Source organism: Vicugna pacos, chromosome 10, assembly GCF_048564905.1.
Source record: "Vicugna pacos chromosome 10, VicPac4, whole genome shotgun sequence".
Lineage (NCBI taxonomy): Eukaryota > Metazoa > Chordata > Mammalia > Artiodactyla > Camelidae > Vicugna > Vicugna pacos.
In genome coordinates this window covers 11,187,087-11,206,185 of record NC_132996.1, presented here as the reverse complement: position 1 = coordinate 11,206,185, position 19,099 = coordinate 11,187,087, and the positions used below count along the sequence as shown (strand labels likewise).

Below are 19,099 nucleotides of genomic sequence, written 5' to 3'. Positions count from 1 at the left end.
GATCCGCAGTCGCTACGGCAACCGGAGACGCCTCGCGTTCCCCGGCAGCCAGCGGAGGAGCGGAGGCGGCCAGCCGGCCTCGGCCGCGAAGAAGACCGTTGAAGCATGAGAGGGGAGGAGGCGGTGACCGCGGTGGCGGTGCCCGAGGCCGGCCGCGACCGGGAGCAGCCTCGGCAGCCCGCAGGCCTCGGGTGCGGGGCGCGCGGGGAGGCCGGCGGCGGCGGCCCCCAGGAGTCCCGCAAGCAGTGTGAGTTCCCTTCCAGCCGTAGGCCCTGCAGGGAGGGACGTGGTGGCGCCGGGAGGCGGTGTAAGAGGAACTGGGGGAAACCGGAGTGAGACTAGCTGAAGCCGCAAAGGTTTTGGAGGGGAAGGATGGAGCTGCTGTTTTGCCAAAGGCATGTATGATGGTTTTGTGGCCGAAAGCATCGAAGTCCACTTCTCCAAGCCCTTCTTCATTAAAGGCCTCCCAGGTAGCCTCCAACTTAATTGGTTAGTGACATTGGCCTGGAAGGTATTGAAAAAAATGTGTATGTATATATATATATATAATAATAATTAAATTACAAAAATACGTAAAATATAACATATAAATTTAAGTTTCACATATAATGAAGGTATTAAATTTATTTTTAAAATATATAAATTATTACATACACACACACGGAAACATACAGATCATTTTTGTCAGTTCCTTCATTTTACAAACCAGGAAACTGAGGTCTAGACCAGAGGAAAGGAAGTGACTTGCCTACCCTCACTCAGTGCTGGAGAAATCTTTGAAATCAACTCCCGTCTCTTGGATTCTTAGTTCAAAATTATTATCCCCCATCCTTTTAGAATCTCACAATGATGGGCCACAATTTAACAGACTGTTGTTGTTTCCCCCTGCCCTGCCAAACACTCAGACAATATTCAACTAAGTAAAGGCAGTTCTGGGTCACAGTCACCGCCAACACGGTTGAAACTTGAGTCCGTGCCAGGTCGAAGCGCTCATCCATACTGTTCCACAAATTTACAGGTATTTCCCAGCCCCTTGTGCCCCACAGGTCTTCCGTAGATGCTAAGGAATGATGAAGGTGAAGATAATAGGCCGAAGAGGAGGGCGAGCGGTTCCCAGCCATTCTGCAGCGCCTCCTTGATTGCCTCTCTGGAGAGCAGCCCGGAGTTGCCGCAGCTCCCTCTGGGCGCGGGCCACCGGAGGAGGGAGGGTTGGGCTGACGCGACTCAGCTTCCGCGCCTCAGGGGACCACGCCGGCCCCGGAGATCCCACCGCCGTGCCGCAGCACCTCTGCCGCCTGGTGGAAGGGCCGCTTCCCTCCGCATCAGCTTCAGCGTGCCTGGTTATGAAGCCTCGTTCCTGTTAGTGTTGTCAACAGCATGCAGAGACCTTATTTAGAGCCACGAAATGCAGTATGTTTAAATATGCAGGATAGTTAAGGAATTCTTACTCCGACTTAAGATTCTATCGGAGAATTTTCCCGTTAAAGATGCTAGAATTTAAAGATTCTTTATTCCCTGTGGCTGTAGGAGTAAAAAGGTGGAATTAACCATTCACTCGTCAGTTTAACAAATATTAAGTCCTTATTGCATGCCCGACATTGGGCAAGATGCTGGGAAATGAGTGATGGATTAAGGCAGGTGTTCAAACGTTTAGGAGCTCACAAAGTCAGGGTGGGGGGCATGTAAAGAGTTCTTGCCTCAGCCCCCGTGAGGACATCATTTAGGGTCTCAGCTGAGGTGGAGACAGACCCTTTACACCTGCACAAAGTACCCATTGAATTTCCAAAGGTCTTCAGTGTCTGTACAACTTCTACTAATAATTACGTATCTGCTCTCAAATATACACAGATAAAATGTGGTCATTTCCCACTGAAACATCTTTGAATTATAGAGTGGTGGCTATCTGAGCACCCACCAAATCTTTCATAGACTCAGCGTGACCTTTAAAATAATTTGTAGCCCTCTCACCATGCTGGCTGAACTATTCCAATAGTCTCCATTTTATTAAATCACTGAAACCAGTATTCTAGGTACCATCAGATTAGTATAGTGTGGTGGCACCATAACCTCCCTTGATCTGAACACTATACTTCAGTTAAGTGGATCTGAACAGGCAAAAATGGCTGTTTTGGCAGTCATGTTATGTTATGAACATGTATAACAAATGTAGTCTACTACATCCTTAGTTTCTCTTTCCTCGTTTGTCCAACTGAAAATATTTGACCCAGGCCTTTTCTATAGTGTACTTATGCAGTTCCTTTGATCCTAAATACAAGTCATCATATTTATCCTTTTCAGTACCATCCTATGGATTTTTATCACTTCGTTCCAAGTATAGACGTCCCTTTGAGCCCTGAGTTTGCCATTCAGCACAAACACCATTCACCAGATGTGTGCCATTTGCACATTTGGTGAGTTTGCTGAAAGTTCCTACAACCAAACTAACAAATTAAATGGCGGTCCCAGCAGTTCCAAGTAGAGTCTCTGGAAGCCGCTGATCTGTTCATCAGCTTCTTTGGTGTGGGCATTCTGCCTCCAGCAAATGCACTTTATTAAATGTCTTGCTGAGATGCGGATACACTGTGGCGACATCTCCCTAATCTAGCTGGTTTAGTAACTTGATTTGAGAGAGTTAAGTAGGCATGACTTTTAATTTTTATGACTTGTTTTGTGACTTTTGGGAGTTACTTTCTTTTTGGGGGGAGGGGGGAGTTACTTTCTCATCTATAAAATAGGAATGATTATACCTGCCCATAGGGTGATTGAGAGGAAAAGAGAGATAATATATGTGACATGTCTAGGATGTAGTAGCATTCAATACATTGTAGCAACTGTTATTAGCCAACTTCCTTCCTCCCTCCCTCCCTTCCTTCCTTTCTTTTTCTTTCTTTCAGCAGGGAATATTTGCCTATACTAGCTCTTTACCACTCTCTCATTTTTCAGAGTTCCTCAAAACCTTTAGTGATTTCCTCTCTAAATTCTCAAAGCAGAAGGGCTAAAATTTGTCAAGAGACCTCATCTTAGAGCAGGTGATCTCTTCCTCTTCACTGAAGTGTTAGTGAAGAAGATTTTCTTCTTTCCTAGTCACATTTCTTAAACCCATGTTTCTTAAAAATGTTCATAAGTGGTTCACTACTCCAATTCAGGTTTAATCTTTAAAAAGATGATTGAGTACTGCTAGACTGTTCTGTTATGTATCCGGATTGTAGGTTACAGGCACACGTTTATCTTATTCATTGCTGTATCCTCTGCCCCTAGCCCAGTGCCTGGCACAGACTAGGTCTTTAACGAGAATATACTGACTAAATAAAAGTTTTCTTCAACCTAATGAAAAAACTCCATATATTTCTTCATAATACCTAAAAAAGTTATGAAAATTAAACTCAAAATGTGAATTCCTCCCCTAAACTAAAAGTTACCATGGAAGAGATCTTTCCAAAATAGAGTCTGCAGGGTGAGTCATCTGCTATTTGTATGGAAGGATGGCTGTCTTCAAAAAATTCATGTAGGTAATGGCTAGAAGGTTGGGCAGAATTATAAGTAACTGATTTTGTTACTGTCTTTATAGGGAAGAAATTTTTATACTGTGAGCCTCATAAGAGAATTAAGGAGGTACTGGAAGAAGAACTTTACATTAAGAGAGATGAATGCCACATTAAAAATTCACCTGCAGGTAATCTGAGGGACAAATGAAGTATATTTGCAAAATGCATATAAAATTGCCTAAATGATGACAGAGTGATTATTTTCTTTATTACAAAACCACGACTGGCAAAAGAAAAATGGGTCCTTGGGAAATTCTTCAGTTACTTTTATAATTATTTTGCCTATGTCCAAATAAATTGTTGTTTTTAGAACAAAAATGAGCTGGGTATCAGTATCTACACTGCTATCCTGCATTTCTGGTGGAGTTATTTCTATTTTTTAACTAGTAGAATTTCTTCCAAGTGACCAGAAAAGCACAATAACATCTTCAATCTTTATCAGTATAAGTATGACAATAACAGTGGTTCCCAAAGTTAGACTACATCAGAACTGCCTGGTAAAAGCAGATACCTGGGCCCCAACCATGGAGTAACTGACTCAGTAGGTCTGAAATGGGGCCCAAGAATTTGCATTTCTACCAAGTTTCCAGGTGATTTTTTTTTTAAAGTTTTCATTTCTTTCTTTTTTGGGGAGGGGTGAGGGTAATTAGGTTCATTTATTTATTTATTATTTTAGAGGAGGTACTGGGGATTGAACCTAGGACCTTGTGCATGCCAGGCATGCACTCTGCCACCTGAGCTATATCCTACCCACCCCAGCTGATATGGACGATACTGGTCCAGGGACCCCACGTTGCAAATCACTGACCCAGAAGAACTCAAGTCATTTAAATAGGTCAAACCACCCAAGGATTTTATCCTGCATTAACATAATGACTTACATGGTCTGGGCATTGGTAACTCTCACTGATGGTTCATTTGAAAAAAGATACACTCTCAGCCATCCTCGCCGATGTTATTTTGAACTGCTGGAGCCCCTCACTTTCATAGATCCTATTCAGTGAGTCCTAGGTGCGTATTTCATGCTTTTCAAATCATCAGGCTTCGATTGCAACCCTCTTGGGTTCCAGCAGTTGCTTGAGGAAATAAAAAAACTGTAAGACATGACTCCTACATGCAGAGAACTTGACATTTTCTGAGGCATATTTTTGAACAACAGGCGGGTGGGACCTGAATTCACTAAGGATTCCTAAGAGCAGATGCCGTAGGCCCAGAGGTGCATCTTTTCAGACTCCATGGTGTATCTTCCCACTTTACATTTTAAAACGAGCATAGAAACACTTTTTTAGGCCTTCTTGTACTGCACATTCTTATGGGAAGAAAGACCAATGAGATGGCTAATTTTTTTCACACAGTTTCTTGAAGGAAAGTTTTAAGTCTTAGAGTCTGAACACTATGGATAGATGCAGAATGACCTACTAAATTGCTTCTCTGACACCTAACTACATGCACTATTTCCCTGGTGGTTGAAAGAAAAAAAATTAAGTCTATGCTATTCTGCGTTGGGTTACCTTCGTTGTTTTCGGAGACTACATAAAAGCTGATTTATACACTAGTTGGATGTTATTCTTACTGGATACATTTCATTATGAGACAGTATAAGTGATTAGAAAAAAATCATTCAGTTTAGGGAAATTTATTTTTCTAGGCAATCTTTTCAAATATTTTTCCTGTAAAATGGAGAATGCCTTTTATAATATCCACCAGAGGTTGCACAGAGGTGCTATGTTAGCCTAAAAAAAAAATCTTTCAAAGCTGAGAATTGACTCTGTAAGGTTCAATTTTAAAAAGGTCTATGAAAAACATAAACCTGCTATATATTTTTTTCTGTTTCTTTTCTTCTCCTTTTTTTAATGTCTGGAAGCCCCATGCCCTTGGCCAAAATACACAGCTTGTCACATACATCCAGAATTCTGCATAAAATTTTAGGGGCTTTATATCACTTCAAAAGCAGGTATTCTCAGATGGTAAAAGAAAGAACTTTTGACCCATTGTCTCCACTCCTTTACTTATCAGTTGCCCCCTCACCAATCCCCATTAGACTTTTTATTTATTTATTTATTTAAATTGAAATACAGTCAATTATAATATGGCAATTTCTGGTGTACAACACAATGTCCCCATCATACATATACATACATATGTTCATTTTCATACTTTTTATTAAAGGTTATTACAAGATATTGAACATAGTTCCCTATGCTATACAGAAGAAACCTTTTTTAAAATCTATTTTTATATATAGTGGCTAACATTTGTGTCAATCTCCCAAATTTATCCCTTCCCACTCCCTTTCCCCAGTAACCATAAGATTCTTTACTGTGTCTGCAAGTCTGTTTCTGTTTCGTAGATGAGTTCATAGTGTACTTTTTCTTTTTAGATTCCACATATGAGTGATATCATATGGTATTTTTCTTTCTCTTTCTGGCTTACTTCACTTAGAATGACGATCTCTAGGTCCATCCATGTTGCTGCGAATGGCATTATTTTATTCTTTTTTATGGCTGAGTTGTATTCCATTGTATAAATATATCACTTCTTTATCCAGTCATTTGTCGATGGACATTTAGGTTGCTTCCATGTCCAACTAGATTTTTGTTTCCATGAGTGCAGGAAAATTGTTCTTTCCCAGATTGCAAGTGACCCTTCTCTGGAAGGTCAAATCCAAGATTCTTGAAGTTCAAATCCAATCCACAAACTCAACTTCTCTGCTGCGTCTAACACAATTATTTACTCCTTCCCTCTAGGAAACACTTTCTCAACTTAGTCTCTGGGTCACCGTGCTCCAATCTCCTGGTTTCACTCTTCTCACTCTTTCTCTATCATCTTTGCTGACTCTTCTTCTTCCTGCCCTCTAAAATGTGGAGGATTCAGCTCCAGGCCTTTTTCTCTGTCTGCACTCCCTGGGTGATCACATCTAGCCCTATTGTGCTACTGACTCCAAAATTTGTATCTCTGGCCTTTTCCCCTCAAAAATCCCCAGAGCCTACTGATGTCTAAAGGCCTCTCAAACTTAACATGTCCAGAACAGAACTCTTACTCTATATTCCAACTTTTAAAATCCCACTCTTCAACAGGTCTTCCCCATCTCAAAAAATGGTACCACCATTCACTCAGCTGAATAGACCAAACACCTAGAAGGCAAATCCTTTCTCCATGTCCAGTCCATCAGTGAATCCTGCTGATTCTACATTTGAAATATATCTTAAATTTCCCCAACTGCAACCTAGGCTAAGCTCCCATCTCTTGCAGGCTCAGCAGTAGACTCCTTTGACAGTTTCCATAGTCCGTTCTCTACACGGAAACCAGAGGGATCTCTTACAAACATAAATCATTCCACAGCACCTCCATGCTTCAAGCTCTCCAATGGTTTCTTAGCATTCTTAGGCTAAATTTCAGTTTCCTTGTGTGGCCTGCTCACCTCTCTGAACTTATCTCCTGTACTTTTCCTCTTCACATTAGCTACCCAGGCTTTCTTGAAATTCTGGAACATGCCAGACCCATTCCTGTAGACCTTTACACTTTACCCAGACCATCAGATGTCTTCCTCCCTCTTTGAAAGAAGTTTCAGTTCAAATGTTACCTTCTCAGAGATAACCTCGCCACCAGGTTAAAACAGAAAGTACACCCCAGCTTACTCTCTAATTCCTTATACGACTTTCTTCTTTCTGCTTTTTTCTGTCACAACCTGCAGTTATATATTTATTTAAGTATACTTTCTTATTATTATTTATTTAAGTATATTTAAGTATACTTAAGTATACTTATATATTATATGTAAGTATACTTGCTTATTGACTGTCTCTCTTACTAGAACATAAGCTCCCCGAAGACAGGGGCTTTATTTTGCTTACCACAAATTCTCACACAAGCCTTGTGCTATAGGAATTATGATTCCCACTTTACAGATGAGTAAACTGAGATTTTGAGATATTTGTAACTGTTCAAGATTATGCACTAAGTAAGTAGCAATACCAGATTCCAAATTCAGGTCTGACCCCAAGTCCCATTTACTTTTTTTTTTTTCAATGGAGGTGCTGGGGATTGAACCCAGGATCTCATGCATGCTAAGCATGCAGTTTACCACTGAGCTATACTTTCCCTGGCTCCACTGACTTTCTACTCACTACAGTATCTCTGGTGACATGTTATGGCTCCATCTAGTGGACACTGTTCTGTCCTTGACTGGCTTGAGATTTTTGCAACTCTGTCTCCTTAAACCTCATTTCTTCCTCAAATACCCTGATACCAACATGTCCTCATTCTCTTCTTACTTCTCTGGATATTCCTTCTCATCCTCCTTTAAGAACTCTTGTTACTTATTCGCATCTTCAAATATTGATATTTAGGAGGGTGTTACCCGCATTCTTCTAATCTTGTTCCATTAACTCTCCCTGGATCATTTCAGCTGGTCCCATGGTTTCCACTACTATCTCACTATGATGTGTCTGAAATCTGTGTCTCCAGGCTAAGCTTTCCTTCCTGGATGTCCCATAAGTACTCAGGATCAACATGTCCAAAACAAAACTTACACCTCTTCCCTGCTTACTTCTTCCCATGTTTCACCCATCCCAGTGAATGACATGGCCTCATAAGCAAGTCCAAAACCAAAGAGCCATCCTCCATACCCACTCCAGATCACTATGTCTCACATCCAGTTAGGCTGTTGGGAGTCTCTTAGTTTGGCCCAGGATCCCAAACTGTTCACCCACATGCGAGGTTTATTTTGCAAGCGTACAAACAGATGGTTCAGCACTGGATTTTTAAAATACATGAACCATTTGTCAACGTTTTAAAAATCAGGAACTTTTACATACAAATCTAGATTTCTGTATTATTGTGGATAAAGAGGGAGGAGGGAGGAGAAAGCTGTAACAGCAGAGCTGCCAGTCACACCTGGCAACAGTGGCTGGAGGTGGGTTACCCTGCCCTTCCTGGCCTTCTCGCTCCACTGTTAGTCATTACACCCCAAGTTCCCTAGTTAAGTGGGGCAAATCACAAGTTATTTATGCTCATACACCCACTGCAGACTTTCTCTTCTCATGGTAGAATAGAAAAAAAACTATTTCTGTGACATTCATGCCTACAATAAAAATGGAAAAAAAGAAAAACAAAACAGGAAGTCAATTATTTCTGACCTCTGGTCTGCTTAACTTACGTATATTACCTTGCTGGCTAGCTTGCTTGCTCGTGGTCTCTCCCTCTCCCTCCCTGCCTCCCCCACCCCTCTCACTCCATATATTTTTATATATATTTGAATTTATGACTTTAAACAGTACATACTGTTCCCTAGATACACCCAAGTCTATCTAAATTCTAGAGACCCCAAAGTAAATGCACGTATCCAAGTATCTCTGTGTAGCTGTGTATGTATTAGTTGGGTTTGTTTGATTTTTTTTTGTTCTTTCCTCTTTTTTTTAAATTGAAGTATAGTCAATTTACAATATTATATTAGTCTCAGGTGTACAACATAGTGAGTCAATATTTTTATAGATTGTACTGTGTATAAAGTTATAAAATGTTGGCTATATTCCCCATGCAGTACAATTACATCCTTGTAACTTACTGTTTGAAGTTTTAAACAGTCAGCTGTACACACTCACACGACATTCTGATTGGCGAATGTGAGTGTTTAATCAGCGTCCAGACTAGATTTTTCCTCCACCATTGATAAAGCAACAAAACACTGGATCATAAAGTAAAGTGTGGGTGAACTTACAGAAGAATTTGTGTCATCTATTAAGAGGAGGATTTGTCCTGAAATTAAGCAACTTAGATTCTAGCATATTTAGCTTGTGACTGACCTAGTGAGGGCTTTGGGTCCTTCCAGGCTCCTGACGTGGGGATAGATGGATGCTCGCTTGATGGGTAGGGGTGGGTGAAGGGTGTCTCTGTCTATAATGATGGTGGTGGTGGTGATTATTATTAATTGTTATAATAATTATTTTAATTTTGCTAATAATTATTCATTAATAATATAATTGTTTATTACTTATTATTATATCAGCCCTCACTCACAGTGTGTCTCCTGGATGTGAAAGTTTTCCAAATTATCTCTCTTAATCTTCGCAACAACCCTATGCTCTCATTGTTCCCATTTTGCAGATCTGGAAGCTGAGGCTCAGGGGAGGTGCAGTGCCCTGTCCATTGTCACACAGAGGAATAAGTGAGACTTGAATGCAGGCTTGTCAGAAGCTGATGTTTTTGCTCTTAGCCATCGAGTTCTACTTTAAAACATAAGATTATGTTTTCTTAGAGGAAAAAAGATTTGAAACTGTATTGGTAGGAAATAATATTCTCTTCAGTAAAAACAAAGTGGTCACGATCTTCTCCAAGTTTAGGTTTAAACGCGGGATAAAACAGATTTCAGAAGCTAACATTCAGAAGAATACATTCCTATCAGATGAGCGCAGGGGCCAGGATCTACAGGGTCTCACCCTCCTGAAAAAAAAGGAAAGCAATTTTCTGATCAGATCTTCTGTCCAATGTAAATGAAATGCGGGCCCCCCATGGAACGTCCTGGATATGTACGACTTTAGCTAACATCATAATTCATGTAGTCTCAGTGATTCCCTGAAGATTTCCCCCCTCCTTACAACTTTTAAAAAAAGAAAAAGTAGGCTTATGGGGCATGCACTGTAGGAGTATTGAATTCATTTTACTAGTTATTTTAAAGCTATTTTCCACATTTATAAAAACTTCTATAGAGGGCTGTGAGGAAATAAAGAAGTCTACTAAATTATCAAACTGCAAGGGCTTTTGTTTTTTTCTGGCCACAACCTGCTGAGATGACAGTAGTCATGAAAAACGTGATGAATGAAGCTTATTACTTTTCCCTTGTACAACCCTCCCTTTCCCAGTGCATCTCAACCATGTACTGCCACGTCCATTCGCGTGTGTCTCTATGTGCCTGAATGCGTGGAAACTTAACTTTGAGTCTGGTTTGTTTCTTATGTTTAGTACAAATTTAGGAAATGTAAAATGTTGCTCAGCAAGTGTGGACATGTTTGCTATTCATTAATTCATTCAATAAAAATGTTTTGTGTACCTACCATATACAAGGAACTTACCAGACACCAAAGGCATGTCAAGATAATTACAAAAAAAGAAGAAAAAACAACAACAAAAGACATAATTACAGAGCCTAGAAGTCACCAAACATAAATTTAAATTACTTAACATTTTCCTCCTCTGACCATGTCCACACAAAGGTAGCACAGACGGCATGTCTCTAAACAGGCTTTTCAAGCTCCAATGTTCCTTATTCACAGTCTGGAGACAACTGAAGGGAACAAAAATATTATTAAAGGGCAAGTTTACCTTCTTTGATAGACCAGGCCAGATCTCACTGGCTCAAATTTTTGGCAAAAAGGCGTGGTTCAGTAACTTTAAAATTCAGGATAAGGATAAAACCTAAAAAGGTTTCTGAGTGGGAGGAGTTTAAAGACACGAGAAGGGGAGAGAGAGAAGGAAGAATCTCTGGAAGATTCTGAGCTTCGAGGAAGGACTGAACTCCTTTCTCTTAGCTGCTGCCCTTTGCTTTCTCAGGTTGAGCTGCCAGCACTGACTGACGTCTCTCTGACCGTGAAAACCCCTCCTCCCCAGTTTGTCTTCCTTCCTCCTCCTGGGCTGCATTTGCCCAAAGCTGAAGGAGTTGGATTTCTCTTTAAAGAAGCCGCTGCTTCAAAGGGTGTTCCTGCTTCTTCCTGGACCTTTTTTCCTCCAGTTAAATATGTCACCTTCCATAACTTCTTCATCCAAACATCGTATCAAATCAAAGTCGTGCTGTTTTTCTAGCAGCCTCTATCCCCGAGTATCGTAAATATTTATGCATGTCTCTGTTTTGCTCCAAAGGTTTTTTCCCAGGCATTTCTGAGCATGTGCATTTACGTTTCAGGTATTTTCTCTATTAAGCTGTGAATGTCCAGCTAGTCCTGTGATTGCATCTCAGAGAGCACAGCTAGATTAGACTAGCACAGTTCTGTCTAATTTGTTTGGGTTTTCTAAAGTCCTCCCTCTGGATTTTTAACTGTTTCCCATTTACAAGATCTTCCCACAACATGAACAAATCTATTTCCTTAGTCTCTTTCAGGGGTCACAGGGGGTACTGAATAAATGTTTGCGGGCTCTTCCATCTGAGAACTGATTATCCAAGAAAAAGGAGCAGCTCTTTTCTATCTCTAGATGAGGAAGAAGAGGAAACTGGCTTGATCGGTGGGGGAAGATTTAGGTTAGACATAAGACACAGCTTCACCTTTGTAAGGTCTTGACAGAAGGTGATTGTGGAGTTTGCGCTGAAGGTTTCTGAAGAGGGAAGAAACTGATCTTGACAGATAGCTTCAGCCACTCCATTGAGGGGCAGGGAAGGAAAAGGAAGGACTGACATTCAGCTGGGTGAGTCAGCTCAGTGACTGTGCCTCTGGAAATGGAATCTCAGTCTATGCTTGGACAGGAAAATCACTGTCCCTATAAAAATAATAGCTACCATTTATTGAGTATAAAGCATTTATATCCATTTCATCCAAATCCTGTAATAATCCTTCAAGGTAGATATTATTGTCATCCCCGTTTGAAAGATAAGGAAACTGAGGCACAGTGGGTTAAACCACTTGCCCAAAGTCATACATTTGCTAGGTGGTGGAGCAGAGACTGAAACCCAGCTTTCCTCTGAAGCCAAAGGCTGCGTGCTTACTTGTTCCATGGTACGAACTCCTTTGGGAAGGGATCAAATGGCTGGGTGTATGCCTGTGGGCAGCCTTGGACCTGTGGAAAATATTGGGCATTGAAATTTGCAGATTCAGAAATGGGGAAAACAACTTATGACACGCACCTGAATTCACTTCTTCACTTAACTTGGGTCACAGTTTTCTGCACAGTAGATTTTCACCAAATACTTGTTAACTGACTCTCAAAGCCGAAACAAGTGGTTTTACGATATAGAGGAAAACTCAGTGCAAAACAGTACTATACCAATGCTTATTGATGGTGTTGGAATTCCGGACTATAGTTTGCTTTGAATAATGCAGAGAGATCATGTTACAAATATTGTGCTGTGATGTTTTCCAGTGAGTTTACTGTCTCTTTCAGTATCTAGTTTAGTTTTAGAAAATTGTTGGACCTATTGGATGAATTAATCTGGTAACTTAGGATATGTCATCTTTGGAAATATTTGTGCTTCTGGGAATTAAATCAGAATCAGATAATGATCGACTGAATGAAGTCTGTATATTAGCTATATTTGTTTGTTCCTGATCACTATTTTTATTTCTTTATTGATTTTTCATCTATTTCTTTTGGCACAGGTTAAATTATCTAACAGCACTGTAGAGGTTTAATTACATAGGGGATAATTGAATGAATGAACTGGAATTACAGATTAAACAAATGATAAAGACCTTGAGTAGTTTGATTAATCAAACCAAAGAAACCTCCACCCAAATGACTGAAAAAAATAATCACCAAGTAAATGCTTTAAAAAACACTTTGTCCTACATAGAAAACAAACTTATGGTACTGGGGGAGAAGGGAGTGGGATGGGAAAAATTGGGAGTTTGAGATTTGCAGATACTAACTACTATATATAAAATAGATAAACAACAAGTTCATACTGTACAGCACAGGGAACTATATTCAATATCTTGTAGTAACTTATGGTGAAGAAGGATATGAAAACAAATATATGTATGTTCATGTATGACTGAAGCATTGTGCTGTTCACCAGAAATTGACACAACATTGTAAACCAACCATTCTTCAATAAAAAGATATATATATATATAAAATAGAAAAAACAAACAAAGAAAAAACACTTTGTCCTAAAAATAGAATAAGCTAATAATCGTCATCTTGCTTTTGCAAATGTTGACAGTGGCCCTGGAAGGGATTTGGAGCATTAAAAGGAATCTCCCCGTGGGAGGCTTGAAGCCAGGACTGCCGAGCAGAAACAATTTACTGCCACAAGCCAAGTACTATTCCAGGCACGGAGGGCTGAGACGTAAGACCCCGATACCCTTGACTTCCACTCCCAGCATGGAGGGTGCAGAGCAGTTTATAAACCAGCGGCATACACTTTATTTAAAGTTCCCAATCAAAATGCAATCTTCTTTGGATTTGTTTCTCCCAGGTTATTTTGAATTTAGCTACATTGCCTCATTGTGGAAACAGTTATTAAACAGTAACTGTTCAGTTAACCAATGTTATGTCCCCATGGATACAATAGAAGTTCATACACTTGAGTTTACCCTTTACTCTTTCCTTTCCCATTTTATCCACCTAAGGTTTAACAGCACACAGTCAGGCTCAGTGGGGAGGAACGATGCACTGTCCTTTTGGCTGACGGCTGATCTGTGTTTACCAGTGGAAATGAGGACAGGGAGATGACGGAATCAAGGAAGAAAAATGCTTGGCTCCATTAGTTTTACCCTATTTTAGGTAGGAGGCCACCAGGCTGGCCCCAGTAGACTATTTCTCACAGATATTATGTTCGGGGGAAAAATATGACTCATTCCGAAATATGTCTGTCACAGCCAGCGTCTGCTAGCAGCATTAGTGGCAGGATGTGGGGAAGGCAGGGGTTCTGACGTGGAAACAAAGGCAGTGTCCAGACAGTGTAGGGACATGCAGTTAGGTATACAAGTCCTGAAAATAGCTCTGCAGTTGGGAGGGACCCCGGGGTTGAGGAGAGAGGAGCAGGTGAGCGCCAAGCTGGGGGACCCTTAACCAAGGTCGGAATCATAATGGCAAATGCTAGATAGCACTTCTTACCCTGGATTCTTCAGAGATAAATCTATTTAATCTTTACAACAGTCACATGACACTGGTACAATTCATGTCACAGATAAGGAAACTGAGGCACACAAATGTTGAATAATTTACCCAGAGTCAGTCAGCTAGTGAGTGGATGTCACTAGGCACTGCTGCCTGCCTCTGTGAACCAAACAGTGCGCGGGAGCTGGGGTGTCTGGCGAACCTGGAGACGGGTGAGAGCTCAGCCCAAGTGCCACAAAGGAGGGGCGTCCCCAAGGAGGCAGCTTCTGGAATATGGATTCAGTCAGGGGAAGTCTAGGCACTAAAGACTGAGACACGAGGTGACAAAATAAACCAAAACTTGTTACTTGAGGAAATTCCTTAGCAAAAAAGACCAGTAATGGCGACCTGGGTTTAATAATAGTCATAAAGTAGTTGTAGTCCCCATTTATCATGTGCCACACATGGCAGTGAGTGTTTCATGTAGTTATGTCATCCCCACGGTCACATGAGGTGAGAGTTTTAATCTCCGTTTGCCAGGTGAGAAAACTGAGGCATAGAAACATTACATTGTGCAAGATCCTGTGTCTAACTAAGAGGTAGTGAGACCAGAACTAGAAACCCATGTCCATGTGACTTCCAAGACCACTCCTTAGCCTCTGGGTCACCGTGGCAGAGAATCAACTCATTGGACAACAAGGGTGGAGCAAGTTGTGAATGGTAGTTAAACAGACACAAATGCCAGGGTGCTGGGAATGCAGGGCTGGGAATCTGGGACATGCAATTTTGCCACATGCAAAATCTGCAGAGATATCAATGCCCTGAAGTCGTGGTTGATTCCACCCAAGTCTGGGACACTTGCCCATGGGGGGCTGTTAATTTTAACTTTCCACCCAATTTGTCAGGTCCCTACTATAGTGGGCAAATTCATCCATCGCTCCAAGAAAACTCACAAAGCAATTTATTTTTTTAATGTATTTTTTGGGGGGAGAGGTAATTGGATTTATTTATTTATTTTTAATGGAGGTAGCGGGGATTGAACCCAGGACCTCATGTGCGCTAAGCTCACACTCTACCCCAAGCTATACTCCCCGACTTACACATTTATTTTAATGATGCTTTTCTAAAAATGCCATATTGTAAGACTTGAAGGGCAAATTACCTTCGTTTGAAGACACAGAAATGCAATAGATTACCCAGTTTATCAATGTGGGATGTATGATACAACATGTGTGTTTGATTTTCACCATAGTTTGATTTTCATCCACACAATTTAGGAGAGACTTGCTCACGGCCCCTACTCACTGATACTCATCCTCACTACTGTCCTGGCAGCCCAGGTCAAGCCCTTCCACATTACAGTGTGTAACTGTTATTGTTGTATGTTTTAGCTTCACCTCTGTAAGGTAACAGCTGCATTTTGCCATGCGGACTGCTACTATCTGCTACAAAAACCACAGCTGATGAATCCATATGCATCAGGAGATAACTGATAACTAAGAATTAGATGTTTCTCATCATCAATGCAAAAAGGTAGATGTAAGGCACAGAAATATAACAGATGAACAGAATCCACAGATAAGTTTCAACAATTGGTCAGTAGTAATTCGTACACTACCAGAAGCCCCATGAAGGCAGGACCAGGGTCTCTTGAACTCACTTCTGTGTGTCTGGCACTTAGCACCATGCCTGGCACTGTAGGTGTTCAATCTCTATTAGTCACAAGAATGACCAATGAATGATGAAACAGGAAACATATGCATGTTGAATGCTGACTGTATGTTCAGATTTTCTTGCTGCTAACCCACATAAATCTCCCTCTCCACCAAAGAATGTGCTTTTCCCTACTTGAACGGCTAAATTAAACAGAATGCAAACAGTAGAGGGAAAAGCAAGGGAACCTATTGGCTTCAGTGTGTGAATTATGAAAAGTTGCACATACATACACATTGGAACCAATGCTTTCCAAGAGAGATTTGTAAGATGTACTTTGCATAGATAATTCAGTTAGTCCTCAGTATGGTCTTTTTCTTATTACCTTCTGCTTTGTTCCCCTTTTCTCATGAACAACATGATCGTTGTAGTTGTGACTCTTCCAACATTCAATACGCATCGTTTAAAATTTAAATTTAGGATCATGATCATCTAATTGTAGTTCTAAATTCTTAAACACTGCGAAACATCTCCTGCTTTCATTATACCAACAGGTTTGATTCATTTACTTGCATCATTTCCTTCTTATTCTGTGGCATATAACAAAATAATAATGTAATTAAGTTGTCTAGCCCGTAATGCCTCAAACTTTAAGGTGCCTCTAAATCACACAGATATTTTATCAAAAAGAAGATTCTGATGGAGTAGGTCTGAGATTGTACATTTCCAGCCAGCGCCCAGGTGGTCCAGTGCTGCTTATCTGGATGCTATACTCCGAGTAATGAAGGTCTAGAAGACTGAGTAGCGGTCTCTCCAGTTGCTTGAATCACGTGGGCATAGCTTTTACATTCTGTTCTACCATGAAGCACTGTTGGGAACATTAGATTAAAATGGAGCTGGGATTAAAGAGGATTTCCCCAAAGTAAAAACGTATTTATTTATTCATGTATTTGTTTACTCTAGGGTAAAATCAACAACTTTTCCATTGAGAGGATAACAGCCTCTTTCTCCTGATGTCTGAAAAACAGAAGAAACCCAAGCTTGTTTCACAGTTTAGATGTGTTAAAAGAAAATGCATGTTAGTCTGTCATTCCTGTTATTGGTGTTAGTTCCTATCTATAAATTAATCTGAAACAGTGAAAGACTATTGGTAAAATTCACGAAGCACCTGAAAACAATGATGGAAAATATTATATTTATTTTTAATTGTCACAGTTGGAATACACTGGGCTTCAAATTCAGCTGATTTTATTAAATATGTCAAATATGATAAAACACAGGCCTGTTATTGGAGTCTTCAAGGTAAATCTTGTAAATGTTAACCTTTCACTACAGTGTAATTATGTTCACCCATTAAAAAAAATCCAGATATAGGTAAAGGTTAATAAATGAAGAACAGATGAAAAGTTTATGAAGAGATTTTAAGGGTGTGGGTAGCATTTTACAAACACTGTAATACTATGGGTCTATTGAGGTTAAGAAGGAGAGAAAAAAAAACAAAAACAAAAAACCAACCTTCCTATTCCCCAATTGTCAAAAGTAATATAGATACTGTATAGAAAATTGAAAAATAAAGCAAAATAAAGGGAAGAACGCCATCTGTAATTCAATTCCCATAAACAACCACTGGTAACACACTGATATATTTTTATTCTTTTTTCCTATGCATGTTTTATTTTACATGTTTGAAATCACACTGTATAATATATACATTTGTTATCTCACTTAATATATAATTTCTTATTTACTAAGCTATAACCGAATAATTCTATTAAAAATCTTTGTACTAATTCTTTGCATTTATTACTCTATTTTTTGAATTTTTCCGATTTTTCATTTTATGCATAAATGTTGTGATTTACTTACCCTCTCCACTTAAAAGTTACTTTTCCCTAGTATTCTGGCTCTACATCTTTTGTTCTCCTTCTTCTCTTAAGCTCATCTTAAAACTTCCTCCAGTTCACGGTTCTCAAGTTTATTTCTCAGTTTTAATGTAATAAGTCAGGTCAACAAAGATTTGTTGACTGGATATGTCCCTTCCCTACTCAAAAATATTTACACTGTGAAATACTCAATAATCTCTCGAGTCAAAATCCAAACTTTTCCAGATTCAGTATAAAATTTTCCATTCAGTTAATACACACCAGAAGAGATGCTCCATGCAAGCCGGTTCCAGCCACCACCGTGTTTATGGAACTCTCTCACCACAGGCTACTTCAAAAACAGGGTTATGAGCCAGTGGGTAAAATTGGAGCGATCACATCTTCAATTAGTCAAGAAATATAACACCAAAAACTACCTGGAGTTGGGGTAAGGCATTTACTATTCTTACAAATCTAAAATCTTAACCTCTCCCAAATAATTACCATCAACCTTTTTGCACATATGTTAAGATGTCACACAAAAGGTGCAGATGGGTGGGAGATGCTGGCTTTCATTCATTCATTAGAGATGATGTCCTGTTTGCACTTGGGCTCCCGGTGTGAATTCACAAACACACAAGGAATTCCGTTCTCACGTCCATTCTACTGCAGCCCAATAAACAAGTATCCCCCCTTCCACTACCCCTGCTGTGCCCCCTTTATTCTCAGCCTCGCTGCCTGGGCTGGGAGCTCCGTATTAGCATCTCCATTCCGGACCAACCAGTAACACCCATCTCTCCTCCCAGGACTGGTCTCGTGGCACTGCTTCCTTGCTAGGGCTTCTGTCCTTACTCCACTTTCGGGCCCTGGTCCTTTTGGGGTTAAAAGGACCCATTCTTCATTGCCCAATTGCACATCTTCCCACCTGGATTCTTATACAGAGTTTTTCATGCCAGGATTACTTATAATAATGAATAATGTAGAGGATGATTTTTTTTAAATGATTATATAATATGATGCATCCTTTTTTTTTAATTTAAAAAGCATTTTTAAAAAAATGAAAACTCCTTGAAAGCCAGGATTACAAGGACACTTCTTTAAAATGGTAAAAATCTATTATCAATTTTAAACCAGTGGCTACTTTTATGTGCCCCTGGCCCTGGAATCCTTGAACTTCCTGCGTTCAGGCCAGAGACAGTTGCTGCAGGGTGCTGGGTAACTTGTGTCATGGGACTTGTACACTCCAACCTAATTTGGCCAAAGAGTCATGATAAAAGTATCTGTGAGCCGCAC

The 19,099-nt window shown here is 40.2% G+C and overlaps 1 protein-coding gene across 1 annotated transcript; it reads left to right on the top strand.

Annotated features, from left to right (window-relative positions):
* The first annotated feature begins 65 nt into the window (after nucleotides 1-65).
* C10H11orf97 (chromosome 10 C11orf97 homolog) lies at nucleotides 66-17,734 on the top strand. The gene is made up of 4 exons (XM_006206724.4): nucleotides 66-247; nucleotides 3,569-3,673; nucleotides 13,414-13,539; nucleotides 16,908-17,734. Exons 1-4 carry the CDS (start codon nucleotides 106-108, stop codon nucleotides 16,910-16,912), a joined length of 378 nt encoding a protein of 125 aa, XP_006206786.2. The 5' UTR covers nucleotides 66-105; the 3' UTR covers nucleotides 16,913-17,734.
* The last annotated feature ends 1,365 nt before the right edge of the window (nucleotides 17,735-19,099 follow it).